Source organism: Sturnira hondurensis, unplaced genomic scaffold, assembly GCF_014824575.4.
Source record: "Sturnira hondurensis isolate 20B ecotype Veracruz unplaced genomic scaffold, ASM1482457v3 Scaffold0015596, whole genome shotgun sequence".
NCBI classification, from domain to species: domain Eukaryota; kingdom Metazoa; phylum Chordata; class Mammalia; order Chiroptera; family Phyllostomidae; genus Sturnira; species Sturnira hondurensis.
Genome location: NW_028088227.1, coordinates 10,625,616 through 10,639,984, shown reverse-complemented (window position 1 = coordinate 10,639,984; position 14,369 = coordinate 10,625,616). Strand labels below are relative to the sequence as shown.

The 14,369-nt window shown below is 35.9% G+C and overlaps 1 protein-coding gene across 1 annotated transcript in view; it reads left to right on the top strand.

Moving 5' to 3' along the window:
- Positions 1 to 11,665, top strand: part of OSTM1 (osteoclastogenesis associated transmembrane protein 1) — a 32,160-nt gene extending 20,495 nt beyond the window's left edge. The window contains exons 4-6 of the mRNA XM_037064990.1: positions 2,598 to 2,765; positions 4,929 to 5,094; positions 9,516 to 11,665. Coding sequence (XP_036920885.1) covers positions 2,598 to 2,765; positions 4,929 to 5,094; positions 9,516 to 9,571 — 390 coding nt within the window. The 3' untranslated portion in view covers positions 9,572 to 11,665. The remainder of the gene's footprint in view (positions 1 to 2,597; positions 2,766 to 4,928; positions 5,095 to 9,515) is intronic.
- The last annotated feature ends 2,704 nt before the right edge of the window (positions 11,666 to 14,369 follow it).

Here is a 14,369-nt window from a genome sequence, read left to right as displayed (position 1 = left end):
AGATAATAAGCATGAACACATTAACTGAGGCATGTGATTGTTTAAAACATAATGTTGTTCTGTCCAACAGTAATTTACCTTGACTTTGTTTATGCAATAAGGTATTTGCAGTGCACTATGATTCTGTTTATAGGAAGCTTATTCTTTGTGTCAGTATTTGCTTATGTGTTTAGTAGGTAACAACTAATATTTGTATTATAATATAAAAGGTAGCCTTCAGCAAACATACCTTGGTAGTTTTTGGTGTCTCCACCTCTAATCTGTGAATGTTGGAATTGGAATTTTCCTGGTGGTGGTGAGGGGTGAGATTGGAACTCTGATAAAATCATAGTTTTGAAACTTGCTTAACAAGTAAAGTAATTCCCACAAATAGATGTAAACATGTTTAGGATATAGATATGCATAATTTCTTCTTTATTATGCAGAATTAGGTATTTCTCTGACAATAATAAAAACTATTAGATGAGCATTTCTTAAACTATGTTCCGCAAGATGTTAATAGATGGCCCATGTGCTTACTAACAAGGTTGGGAAATTCTTTTTTTTATTAAAGATTTTATTTACTTTTTATTTAAGATTCATTTCTTTAGAGGAAGGGGAAGGAGGGAGAAAAAAAGGAGAGAAACATCAGTGTGTGGTTGCCTCTCTCATGCCCCCAAATGAGGACCTTGCCCAGAACCCAGGCATGTGCCCTTGACTAGGAATTGAACTAACAACTCTTTGGTTCACAGGTTGAAACCCAATACATTGACCTACACTAGTCAGGGCTTTCCATTATTTATTTATTTATTTTTAGATAGAGGGCAAGGAAGGAAAAGAGGGGGAGAAACATCGATGTGTGAGAGAAACATCCATCAGTCCTCTTTCGTGCCCCCAACCAGGAACCCACCTGACACCCAGGCACATTCCCTGACCTGGGAATCAAACTGGCTATCCTTCGGTTCACAGGCCAGCACTCAATCCACCGAGCCACACCAGCCAGGGTGGTTGGGAAATTCTTTACTATAGGACTTCAGAATTTTAGTGGACTAATGTATGTTGTAAAACTCTAAATGGTAATTTTTGTTTATGCATTTATTAAACCTATTTTCCCAGAAACGCTTTGGTTTAAGAGATTAGTATTTTGATAAATGTATTTTAGGGAAATTAGCACTTTCCCTGGGATGTTAGTTGCATATATTTTTCCTAGTTTGTTATTTGTCTTTTTTATTATGCTTTTCTTTTTGTTATGAAGAAATTTTCTTTTTATGTTAGATTTATCAAAACATTTTTAATGGCTTGCAGGTTTTATGTTACACTAGAAGGCCTTTTCCCACTTTGAGATTATTTTTTTTAAATTCTCATGTGATTTTTTTTTAGTACCTTTGTGTTTTTTATTTCTATGTCAAAATATATGTGCATTTTTAATTTTAACCTAAATGGCTAAATTATACTCCCCCATCAAGGGTCTGTGCTCAATTTTGATTGAACAGATTTGGCTAAATACACTATTATTCTGTGAAAACAAGTAATGGGCTGTTTCTTGTGGCAGAACTAAAGGGAGTCTCAGTTTCTCTGTCAGATGGATGGGGAGGTTAACGTGGAGAGGGCTCTGCCATTTTAAATCCTTTTGTTTTCCTCTTTCATTCAGATATTCAGTTAACATAGCATTTCTCCAGGCTACAAGGGAAAGAATAAAGTGAGCTGACCCTTCAGAAAACTTGTTCTCAGAAAGACAAGTGTCAGTCCAAAATTCAGAAAAGACAGATTCGCTAACGTGATATGATATGTTCTATCCATTACCTTCATTTAGGTTACAATTCTTTGGTGTTAATCCTTTTTTGTTGAGTAGAAAGGCCTGGGTTATACGCCTTGGGGGTTCAGAGCTATACGCAGATGTAGTGTTAGTGCTAGTGTTAGTGCGTTTCCCTTCCCCGTTAATAAAGTCCTCTCTGGTGAGGTCAGCACAGGCAAGGGCCTGTTTTATTTACTTTATGACAGTAGCATAGATAAGAGCAAATATATTAAGTGGCAAGATAATTTAGGAAAGTTTTGGTATTTAGGATTTGGAATTAGGCAGATGAGCTCATATTGTCCTCAGTTAACATTGGCAAGTGAAGAGGTTTTCAAAATTTAGAGACAGAGCCCTAGCTGGTATAGCTCGGTGGACTGAGTGCAGGCTGTGAACCAAAGGGTCATTTGTTTGATTCCCAGTCAGGGCACAGGCCTGGGTTGTAGGCCAGGTCCCCAGTAGGGGGTGTGTGAGAGGCAAGTACACATTGATATTCCTCTTCCTCTCTTCTTCCTTCCCCTCTCTATAAAAATAAATAAATAAAATCTTTAAAAAAAAATTAGAGACAACTGGGAAGTGCCAGATCTTTTGCTGTGAGTTTTACGTGCCAGGTTTCTCATCCTTGGGACCTACAATACACGTCGTGTAGTCCTCTTTTATAGATGATGAAACGGGCTCAGAGTGGTTTAACAACTGGCCCAACATCATGGCTCAGCTGTTTAACATCCTACATTGTTTCCTGTTTTCTAGGAGGGCAGATAGCATACGTTAAAGAGATGTAATTGTGTTTATTTCATGTGTGTTACATGTGCCTTTGATATTTTAGGGGAGCATACAGAGTCTTCTACAGTTAAGAAATTATTCAGAAGTATGTAAAAACTGTCTCAAAGCATATAAAAATCTGAGTAGTCTGTACAGTGAAATGCAAAAAATGAATGAACATGAGAACAAGGCTGAACCTGGAACACATTTATGCATTGACGTGGAAGATGCAGTAAGTACTTTGCTTCTAATTTGATACATACATATTTTGCGGTGTTGTTGAATTATTACCCCTTTCAGAGGTGAATTGGAATCTTCATTTGATGTCTTTACCCAGAAATAACCAGGTATGAAGTAGTAAGTTTTAGAATATCCTGATCTGTCAAACTAAAGTGGAAATTAATCAGTTCTTCCTAAGTGAGTTGATAATTTGGCACATTTTGTTTCTTTAGTTTGATACTGTGTGCCATTTTCTGAGATGTGAGCTTTGTTGTTTCCATTTTCGTTTCTCTTGCTTGTGTTGCTAATTCAAGAAATCTCTGAGTTTTGTTATCATGTGTTTCTGAAGCCATTCTGCAATTACTTCCTATTCCATTGCTTTATTTCTTTATATCTATTACTATCTGAAATGTTTTATTTGTATATTCATTTATAGTCTGTATGAAATATAAGCCACATGAGGATAAGGACCTCCTTTTATTTTTTTGTTCACTGTTCAGTATTTAGAATGGTGCCTGGCATGTAACAGGCCCTTAGTAATATGTATTGATTGAAGGAATGGTCAACAAAAAAGCTTTTTTCTCCATCGTATAACCTGCACTTTCATGGGGCACCAGAAGATGGCGATCATGCCTTTCTTTTGGGAGTATGATGCCTGAGTATTGAGGCTTCAGAGCAGCGATTTTCAACCCTTTTCATTTCATGGCACTCATAAACAAAAAACTAAAATTCTGTGGCACACCAGAAATATATTTTTTGCTCATATGACCAAAAACATAGATGTAATTTTGATTACACCAGAAGGCTATTCTGTTGGCTGTTGTCATTTTTTATATTTGGCAATCTAAGGGAAAAGATGTCAGTGTCTATAACTAAATTGTCAGGTATTGCATGTTTTAAAAATTCTCGGAACACACCGGCTGAAAATCACTGCATTACAAGAAAGTGAGAAATTATTGGCTAAAAGTAGAGAACTTAAGATCCAACTTGATAAACTTAGTGGTTAAGAATGATAAGTGTGAAATACCATAGTAACTCAGAGTTAACTATGTGGTAGATCAGTAAATATTCAGGGTGGCAAAAAGCACTTAAAATGATTCACCATGGGGATTTTTGTTGTTTTTTACTACTTTATTCCCAGTTTCTAGAATAGTACCTGGCTTCTCTTAGGTTCTCAGTAAATAATAAATAGATATTTAAAATAATAGTTTATTTTATTGTTTTAAAAATAAAGATGAAAATGAATATTGGTTCTGTGGGAGTGCACAGGAAATCAGCACGGCCACCTATTTTGCAATAAGCAAGATCTACAGTAAACAGACAATGTACTGTTTGTGAACCATATCTCAGTTATACAAAATCCAGGTGAGAACAGTTTTCTGCATATAATTTGATAGTTTCCTTATATAAGCCTGTTCGGCAGAAACTAAGAATTCAGTGAAAGTGAGGTACTATTGCCCCTAATTTGTATCTGTTGAATGTTGCTAAATAAGATATTAATACTATCTAATAAAGTTTCCATGACTCATTAGGTATTATATACTTCAAAGTTATTTGCCACAAGTATGAAGTTTTCATAATATCTCAGATAAAATATTAAGCATTTCATAGAGAAGCTTTATAAAGTTGATGTTTTTAGTTTCATCTAAAAATATTGCAATAAGCTTAGAGATTACATATGTAACATTAATTTTTTTTGTGAGACTTTCCACCTCCCTCCTCCCAGTTTTATTGAGGTATAAATATTAAAGTGTTATAATGGGATGATTTGCTATGTGAATGCATTGAGAAGGGATTCCCACAGTTGAGTTATCAGAGCCATCACATCCCATAGTTACCATTTCAGTCTTTTTTCATGAACAAAGCATTGTCTAAGTATATTCTTATTGATAGAGTTTCTCTGCTTGAACTCTGTGAAAGACTGACATTATATGGACAGTATTGTGAATTTAGAACCTGAAGTTTTTGTATGGGTATAAATTTATACAGTGACTAATTGTGAACCACCTTCTTTCCTGGCAGAAGAGAAATTGTCCTCAACTATCCATAGATTTTTTATGATGTGTGTTTAGTCTAAATTCTGAGTGCCTGTTTAGCTATTAACAAAATAATCGTGTGAAATTGAAGACAAATTAACCGTAAAATACAGTGGTAATATTATTTGTTATTGTTTCAGATGAACATTACTCGAAAACTTTGGAGTCGAACTTTCAACTGTTCGGTCCCTTGCAGTGACACGGTGCCTGTAATTGCTGTTTCTGTGTTCATTCTTTTCCTGCCTGTTGTCTTCTACCTTAGTAGCTTTCTTCACTCAGAACAAAAGAAACGCAAACTCATTCTACGTAAGTGTCTTTTTATAATTGTTCATTTAGTTAGCTAAAAACTTGTATTTTAAAAATTTAGACCTGTTTTAGAAATAACGTATATTCTGAGAACTCAAACTGTATTCACCTAAAATAGCTCTGGACTTCAGATTTTACGCTTACTAATGAAAGAGATGTGTAAGAAGTTTGCAAGTGCAGATAGTCAAAAGTCAACGTACAGTATCTCTCAGGTGCTTTAATTGAGAGAGCTAGATTCCCTGGGAAAAGGTTGGCAACAGCCGAGGAATAAGCATCAAAGAATTTGCAGACCTGAAGTGGCTGCAGTAGGGAGATGGAGTCAGCTCATAAGGCCCCTTGGAGCCGCAGCAGCAGCACCTAAAAAGTACAGCAGGCAAGGATACACTATAGCTTTCACTTTGTTTGTGAACACATTGAAATTCCAGTTGCAAAAACATTACTTGGCACATAGCGTGTGCTTGGTACAAATTCCTTTCCTTTGTTCTCATCAAATAAGGCAGAGCAGAAAAATCACTAACTAGAAGATCCCAACTAGTGGAAGAAAAGTGACTCTGAGTGTCTTGAATTTCTTGTTTATTATCAAAATGAAAGTATGAGCTTATCTTTCAGTAATTTTAGTTCTTTAAAAGAAAAAATTTTAAAAAATATTTTATTTATTTATCTTTAGAGGGGAAGGGAAGGAGAGAGGAAGAGAAACATCAATGTATGGTTGCTTCTCGTGCATCCCCTGCTGGGAACTGGCCCCTGCGGGGAACTGGCCTGCAACCCAGGCATGTGCCCTGACTGGGGATCGAACTGCGATCGTCTGGTTCACAGGCCCGTGCTCAATCCACTGAGCTACACCAGCCAGGGCTCTAAAAGAAAACATTTTTGAGAAAAAAAGTTAGGCTTTTTTCCCCTCTCATATATTATTCCTAGTCTAGAAAGCTATGGCATAAAAACTTTCCCCCATAAATTTTCTAACACTTAATGGTTTTTCTAATTTTGTTTTCAACATATATATTTTTTAAAAAGGTTACTTGTACATCAGTTTGAATGGAATTTGTAATTTCTCATCACCTTAAAAAGCCAGCTCCTGGAGAGGAGGACAGTCTTTATTGTGAGTGTATTTAGTAAAGCTTTTCAGAGATTGCCAGCATTCATGTATATGTAATAGCTCAGTCCTAAAAACACTTATTTAGAATAATAACATAATGTTGTAGGGACCTGACTATTGAGAAACTTTAGTTTTCAGAACTTGGTGTACTTTAAAGGCTAGCATCTTATTTGCTTTGCAAATCTATTTAACACTGTGAACATTTTTACTGCTTTTCATTAGGGGTTTTGTTTGTTTCCACAGTAAAAATCACTATCATCTACCTGCTTGTACAGGCCACAAATCTTGTTCTCTTTTAATTTCTTACCTTTTTTCTTTATTTCCCCACCTCTCTTTTTCTTTCCCACTTCTTTTTTTCCCCTTTCTATTAAATTTATTAGGTTGACACTGGTTAACAAAATTGTACAGGTCTCAGGCACATAATTCCACAGCACATCATCTGTACACTGTAGTGTGTGTGCACTACCCCAAGCCAATCTCCACCCATCACCATTTATCCCCCTGTGCCCTCCTCCGCTTTCCCTGCCCCCTAAGCAATCACCACACTGTTGTATGTATGCATGAGTTTTTACTTTTTTTCCTGCTCCACCTCTTCTTAGTTTATCAGCCAATACCACCAACCCTACTTCCAAAAATATATTTTAAATGGTCTTTTCTTAGCCCAGGTCATCCTCTCTTATCTCACTAATGTAGGAATCTCTTAACTGGCATCCCTGCTTGCATTTCTTGACTCACTATGACCCATTCTCCATATAGTGGCTAAAGTACTTTTTAAAATACAAATTTTATTACCTTGCTCTCCACTTGAAACCCTTCATGTTTCCCTAGAATAAAATACAAACTTATTTCCAGGGTCTGCTCTCCAAGCTGTATGCGACCTGGCCCCCATCTGCCTTTCTGTTGTGTCCACTTCTCTCCTTGCTACATGTAGACAACCTGGCCTTCTTTCTGTGCCTCTCAAATGCTCGTTCACAGTGCCTTTTCCAAGGCTTTTGTACTTCTCCTCCCCGATTCTCCTTGACCCAGTGCCTTGTCATCCAGGTCAAAGGTTGCTTACTCAGAGACCTTTTATGTCCCACCCCAGCCTAAGAATACACCCTTCTTTTAATTATTCTATAACATCTTTCTTATAATGGTACTTAATCATTATTTAAAATAACTTTTAAACTTGTTTTTGACCTTATTTGTTTATCTCCTTTGACCCACCTGTAAGCCCCATCTGAACAGAGATTTTATTTGTTTTGGTCACTAGTATATCACCAGCATCTGCAAAGTACCTGGCCTGCAGTAGGTGCTCAGAAATAGTTGTTGAATAAAAACACTTTACTTAATGTTAACATTTCCTAGAGTGTGTTTCTCAAAAACTAGTCCTGTAAATTATTTTTTATGAGCTTCATAATATAGTTGAGTATAAATTAAAGACTCAGATTACATTCCTGAAATTTGGTAGAACTTTTGCATAGTAGCTATTACTGTTTATGAAGTATTGTTTATGAATTAAATTATAAATCTGAGGAAATGCTAGTGTAAGCACATAATTCTTGTGTTGTTACCTCAGGGACATTTTAATTTACTTTTCTTTATGCCATCATTTTATATGTCCCCATTCATCAGGTCCTCTGGTAAGAATTAGGGATGAAAAGAAAAACTAGGTATGATCTAGCAAGTCCTCAAATAACATTGTTGTTTTATTGTTTTATTATGATGATGAGATGCCATAGGAACTCAATTCTTGTTTATATAGTTAACCTATGGTAAACTTGGTTTTGATACACATCACTTCTCTTAAAGTCACAGAATCTATTATAATTCCCTCAAACAACACATTGATCATCATCCAATTACTACAACAAATGTGGTAGAGGTATATATAGTGTGATTGGACCACAGATGAGGATAAGATCAACTCTGCCTGAGGGGTGTCAGAAGTCACCATTAGATGACTCTTGGGATAAAGTTTTGAAGGATGTAGGGATTTATCAGAAAATAAGCAGGTGAAGAAATTACAGGTATAAGTACTCATTGGTATTGCTGGTTAGTTTAGTAAATTTGGTATTTAGTACAAACCAGATTACTTGTAGTAATTTTAAACAACCTAATTGGAAAAAAGAAATCCTTTTGATTTAGCTTACCCCCCAGAACCCCTGAAGACTTAGGAAGTAGACTTTTAGCTTAGGCTGAGGCAGTCACTGTTCTCGGAAGTTGTGTTATCATCTTGCACTTAGAGTGATGTTCAGGAGAGACCCTGGTAGAACCCTGGGTCTTGTCCTTGACCATATGTCAGAGTTGCCTGCTGACCTTAAAACAAAGACAAACAAACAAAAAACCCAGATGCCTGGGTCTCAGTGAAGACCGTCTGAATCGTGACTTCTACTCCCGTGTTGAGAGCCTCTGGAGTGCGTAGATCCCTACGTATGTAGTGTAAGATAACCATGGCGTGATTGTTTTTCATTTCTGGAACAGGAGAAACATTCATATTTACCTCTAAGTACAAAACATATTACCAGGCCAGATAGCCATGATTTTTTAAATTAACCCTAATGGTTCAGTCCCATTAGCATCATTACCAAAATTGATTGTACATGTTTTATTAACAGCTGTATATATTTGTGTATGCATTGTGCATGTATAATGTACAACTCACTTTTTTTCCAACTCACTTTTCTTTGTAAGCCACTTAGATGTTTTTTTAACATTGCAAAGATATTTTACCAAATTAAAAAAATGTATTGAAATTATTGGGGTGATATTGGTGAATAAAGTTATATGGGTTACAATTCTGTGATACATCACCTGTATATTGTATTGTGTGTCTGCCGCCCCAAGTCAAGTCTCCTTCTGCCACTGTTTGTCCCCGCTTTACCCTCTTCTGCCGCCTCCCACCTCCCTTTTCCTTGGCGATCACCATGCTGTCTGTGTCTATGAACTGAGCTCCTTGAAGAGAAATTTAGATTTGGATTTCTAACTTAGACTTTTGAATATATAATTTTATTATACCTTATTGCACTTCCATTTTGTGAGTACTTCCACCTGCATTACTTATTTAAGATTGCGATGTTCAGTATGACATAAATTATGTCTCTTTTACTTGGTACTGCTTCTAACAAAGTCAGTGCAGCTTCTAGCAAAGTTATGCTTTTAGAGGTTGGTAGATAAAAATAGATTTAAGTCTTTAATTCTTAAAAAATTGAACCAATTCTGGTTCAAATATAGAAGTAATAGATGAATACTCTAGTTTTTTAAATACTATGGTTTACATAAAATAGAATAATCATGTTTAGAGAATTAAATTTAAATTAAATTTTAATATTTTTGATTTATATAGCCAAACGTCTCAAGTCCAATACCAGCTTTGCAAACATTCAAGAAAATTCGAACTGAAACCTACAAAGTGGAGAATTAACATCATGTCCCATGGATGAATGGTAGAAGATACAGCTTGGTCCAAAAGAAGATAAAGTTCTTAAGAAATGCAAGGACTTCATATTTATTTTTAAATAAGAATCTTCAATTTTTCTTTTCTTTTCCACCTCCTTTTTAAGGGTTTGGGTATTTTTAATTTACAGGCATAGCAATGTGGTCTATTTTAAAGTGTACTTGTTATAATAACAAGATGCAAGAACAATCTTTGTTTTATTTTATAGGCATAATAGTACTATTTGAGACTTCTGGTATCTTCTTATTACCTGTATCTCAAGTAGCAAAGTTTTTGAAAACTAACATTTAAAAATTAATTAGTTACAGCAAAGATTTTGAAAAAGAGATATACTTGCCAAAAAGTAGCAGGTCCAAAAATTAATTTAAATTACCGCTGCAGTGTTATTGTTACATACATACTAAACATGTCATATGTTATAAATAATGTGTAATTCAATCTCTAGTTTCCTTAGAGTCATTTCTGAAACCACTGATTATAAGCCACCCTAACAGTTTTTAGAAGTGGAAAGGCACGTTACATTTATCTTTGTAAAAAGATTTATGAGAACTGGTTTCTTACTTGACTTTTATAAATAGTATTTTACACCTTATTTTTGACCTTATTTCATAAGTAATTTGACATCATTGGACTGCTTTATTATATTCAGGGCAAGATGGATTCTTTTTATACCAGGGATTTGCATTGTGAATTACATTATTTGGCAATTTATAATTTATTGCTATTTTAAATCAAATGTGGCATTATCACACTGTATTTAAGTTGTGACTTTTTAATGGAGATTTTCTCTTAGGATATATGGGAATTTTCAGAGGAGAGATAAAGGAGTAGCAAAAAAAAGCTTGAGGTTCAGAAGATGGAGAGGGACCAGAGGGGTCTCACAGTAGGGCTATTAAATAGTTCCTACTGGAAGCAGGAGTCGGAACGAGAGTCTGATATAGGAAGCAGTTAGGTTAAGATGACGCTTTTTCCCTTAAATTGTCTAAATCAGGTAAAAGTGATATGATTGATAAGAAGTCAAATATTTCACTCTCAGAAAACACTCTATTTTGCAATGTTTGTTATCAATCCTTTTTTAAAAAACTTCATATCAGAATTGTTTACAGTTTTTTGCCCTCAGGTGTTTAGTGTTAAGTATTTTATTTGTTAATTTCTTCTTGCTTTCTTGGTGAAAATAGGCTTTGTATTCACTGTTGAGAAACAAAGAGTTTGGTTAAATGTTAAAAGAGTTTGAATACCTTAGTGTACGGTAAAATACTCTATAAAGACAAAAAAGTGTTTTTATTTTATTTAATTTTTTAATGTTTACTATATAGGCAGATGAAAGAAAAGGCTCATCATTGGACAGATAACGTATCCACAGGCTGTTATAGTTTTTCCAGTCTGCTGTGATCCATTAAAAATGTGCTGGGGTTTGTTCTGTTGTTACTGTTCCCGCTGCTGATACTAATAGCGCTATTACGATTTGAAGCATATAGTTGAGGGCCATTGAAAGCAATCTTTCATTAATGCAGATAAAACCAGTTTACATGTGCAAAGGTATAAAATGGCACATTCAGTTCTGTAAGTACTGACTCTGAGCACTTTTTGAATATTATGTGTTTCTGAAAGCCATTGCTTTGGAAATATTTGCTAATAAGCACTTTTAAAAAGAAAAGGCAGCCTGTACTATTTTTCTGGTTGAGTCATTGCTCTTTAGAAGTAGCATCAGCAATAGATTTCAAAAATAAGTATTAAGTGCTACACTGAAGTGTGTGTACACATTTTGCTTTTTAGTCATATTGGAAAATTCTTTGCATAGTTCTGAATTCTTAGATGCATAGTATACGTGTGCACAAGACCATTTTAATTTTTTTGACAGTTTCAAGTAAAGGTATTAGCTTAAGGAAATTATAGTGCCATATTTGATTTTAAATACATTTTTAAAACTTCAGCTGAAATTAAAAGTCACATTTCAGTTTTCCAGACACTGAGTTTAAATATCTACTTTAAAAGTACTGTTTATCTTATAATTTTGTTGCAAATAAAAATGTACTTTTGGATTTTGTTGTTGTTGGATCTGAGAGGTAGCAATAGCATCAGCTATCTTTTTTTCTAAAAAAATATTTTATTTATTTATCTTTAGAGGGGGAGGGAAGGAGAGAAATATCAATGTATGGTTGCCTCTCGTGAGTCCCCTGCTGGGACCTGGCCTGCAACCCAGGCATGTGCCCTGACTGGGAATCGAACCGCCATCGTGTGGTTCACAGGCCCGCGCTCGATTCGATCCACTGAGCTACACCAGCCAGGGCAGCATCAGCTATCTTAAAGTGTAGCTCTAAATTAATGAATAACACGAGGCTTTAGTTGGTAAATGTTATTTCTAATGGGACCCATATTGTGCAGTGTTTTATGGATGGGCTCTACTTTTTACTGCAATGTGCTCCTAAAAATGAAGTGTTTTCCAGAACCACACTGTAATTGGGTTGCGTTTCTGACCAAAGACTTGATATTAGATAAATAATAGATCACCGGCAATGAATTATGAAAGCAAAAATATACTAGGAACCTATGTAACATTTAAAATTAGAAAAATTATGTTCTGAGTATATATATATTAATATTTGGAGCTAGAAGATACCCTTAGAGGTCATCTGGTCAAGGAATCCTAGAGCTGAATGGAGTCCCTAAAAGCCACTCAGTGCAACCTTCTATTTGCTGCACGGGATCCCTCTAAGAAGTTGATCACTTGTTTCCTATCGTTTTAACTAAGGGAGCAGAACGTTGTAGAGCTCCATGTTTATGACTGAGCCACTGTTTTATAGACAGCTCTAAAACTGAGACTTGAGATGCCTAATCAGATATTTTTCCATTGCTGCACTCTGCTTGTAAAAATTCCTTAAGATGATTATGTTGATTATAAAAATGGCTTTGTCCTATGTTGAATTACACATGTAGCACATTAAAGTGACAACTATACCAAGTTGCTTATTCTAAACTATTACATTTACTGCAATAAATATTAGTCACACATACCACACTTATTTATTTTTTAAGTGAATTTTATTGATTATGCTATTACATTTGTCCCATTTTTTCCCCTTTGCCTTGCTCTGCCCAGTACCCTCATATCCCTCCAGCAGTTCCCCTCTTAGTTCATGTCTGTGGGTTGTGCATGTAAGTTCTTTGGCTTCTCCATTTCCTATACTATTCTTAACCTCCTCCTGTGTATTTTGTACCTACCATTATGGTTCTTATTCCCTGTCCCTTTTCCCCCATTCTCCCCGGCTCCCCTTCTCTGCTGGTAACCCTCCATGTGATCTCCATTTCTGTGATTCTGTTCCTGTTCTAGTTGTTTATTTTGTTGTTTTTGTTTTAGGTTCAGTTGTTGATAGCTGTGTGTTTGTTGTCATTTTACTGTCATAGTTTTTATCTTCTTTTCTTACATAAGTTGCTTTAACATTTCATATAATAAGGGTTTGGTGATGATGAACTCCTTTAGCTTTATCTTGTGTGGGAAGCACCTTATCTGCCCTTCCATTCTACATGATAGCTTTGCTGCATAGAGTACTCTGGATTGTAAGTCGTTGCTTTTCATCACTTTGAATAATTCTTGCCAGTCCCTTCTTGCCTGCAAAGTTACTTCTGAGAAGTCAGCTGACAGTCTTATGGGAATCCTTTGTAGGTAACTCTTTGCTTTTCTCTTGATACTTTTAAGATCCTCTCTTTATCTTTAACCTTTGGAATTTTCATTATGATGTGTCTCAGTGTGGTCCTCTTTGGGTCCAACTTGTTTGGGATTTTCTGTGGTTCGGGGACTTGTATGTCTATTTCCTTCACCAAATTAGGGAGGTTTTCTTTCACTATTTTTCAGAAAAGTTTTCAATTACTTGCTCTTCCTCATCTTCTGGCATTCGGATGTTGGCACATTTGGAGATGTCCCAGAGTCATCTTATTCTCTAATTTTATTTTCTTTGAATTCTTGTTTCTTCATTCTGTACTGGTAACTGTTTTCTTCTTTTTTATATTTCAGATTATTGATTTTAACCCTGGCTTCACTTCCTTCACTCTTGGTTCCCTGTGGATTTCTTTATTTCACGTAGTACAGCCTTCATTTCTTCCCTTATTCATTCGCTATACTCAGTGAGTTCTCTGAGCATCTTTACTACCCGTGTTTTGAACTCTGGATTTAATAGGTTGGCTACCTTCATTTTCACTTCGTTCTTTTTCTGGAGTTTTGACCTATTCTTTCATTTGGGCCATATTTCTTTGTCTTCTCAATTTGGCAGCCTCCCCGTGTTTGTTTCTGTATATTAGGTAGAGCTGCTTTGACTCCTTGTCTTGGCACATCTGGTATGCTGTAAGGGGCAGAGCCTTAGGTATTCTCTAGGGTAGGACAACCGACTTCCCTGCTTTGTTGCGCTTTATGTAGCGAAGGGCTCAGAGAGGGAACAATGCTGCTTTATTGGCTCTCGCCTCATTTCTAGTAACTTCCCCTACTTCCTGTGTGCGACTGGCACCCTTGTAGCTGCTGCCCTGGTGCTGATTCCCAGAGTGGGTGGGTTTGTATATGTTTTAGTACTCTGTGGGTCCTTTAAACAGACTCTTGCCCTTTTGCTCACCTCTGCCCAACCCCTGCCTCCCCTTCTCCTGTCCTTCACCACACTTGTCTCTGTCCATGGGCTGTGCATATATGTTCTTTAGCTAGTCCTTTCACCTTCTGTTATCCAATCCTCTACCCCTCTCCTCTGACATTTGTCATTC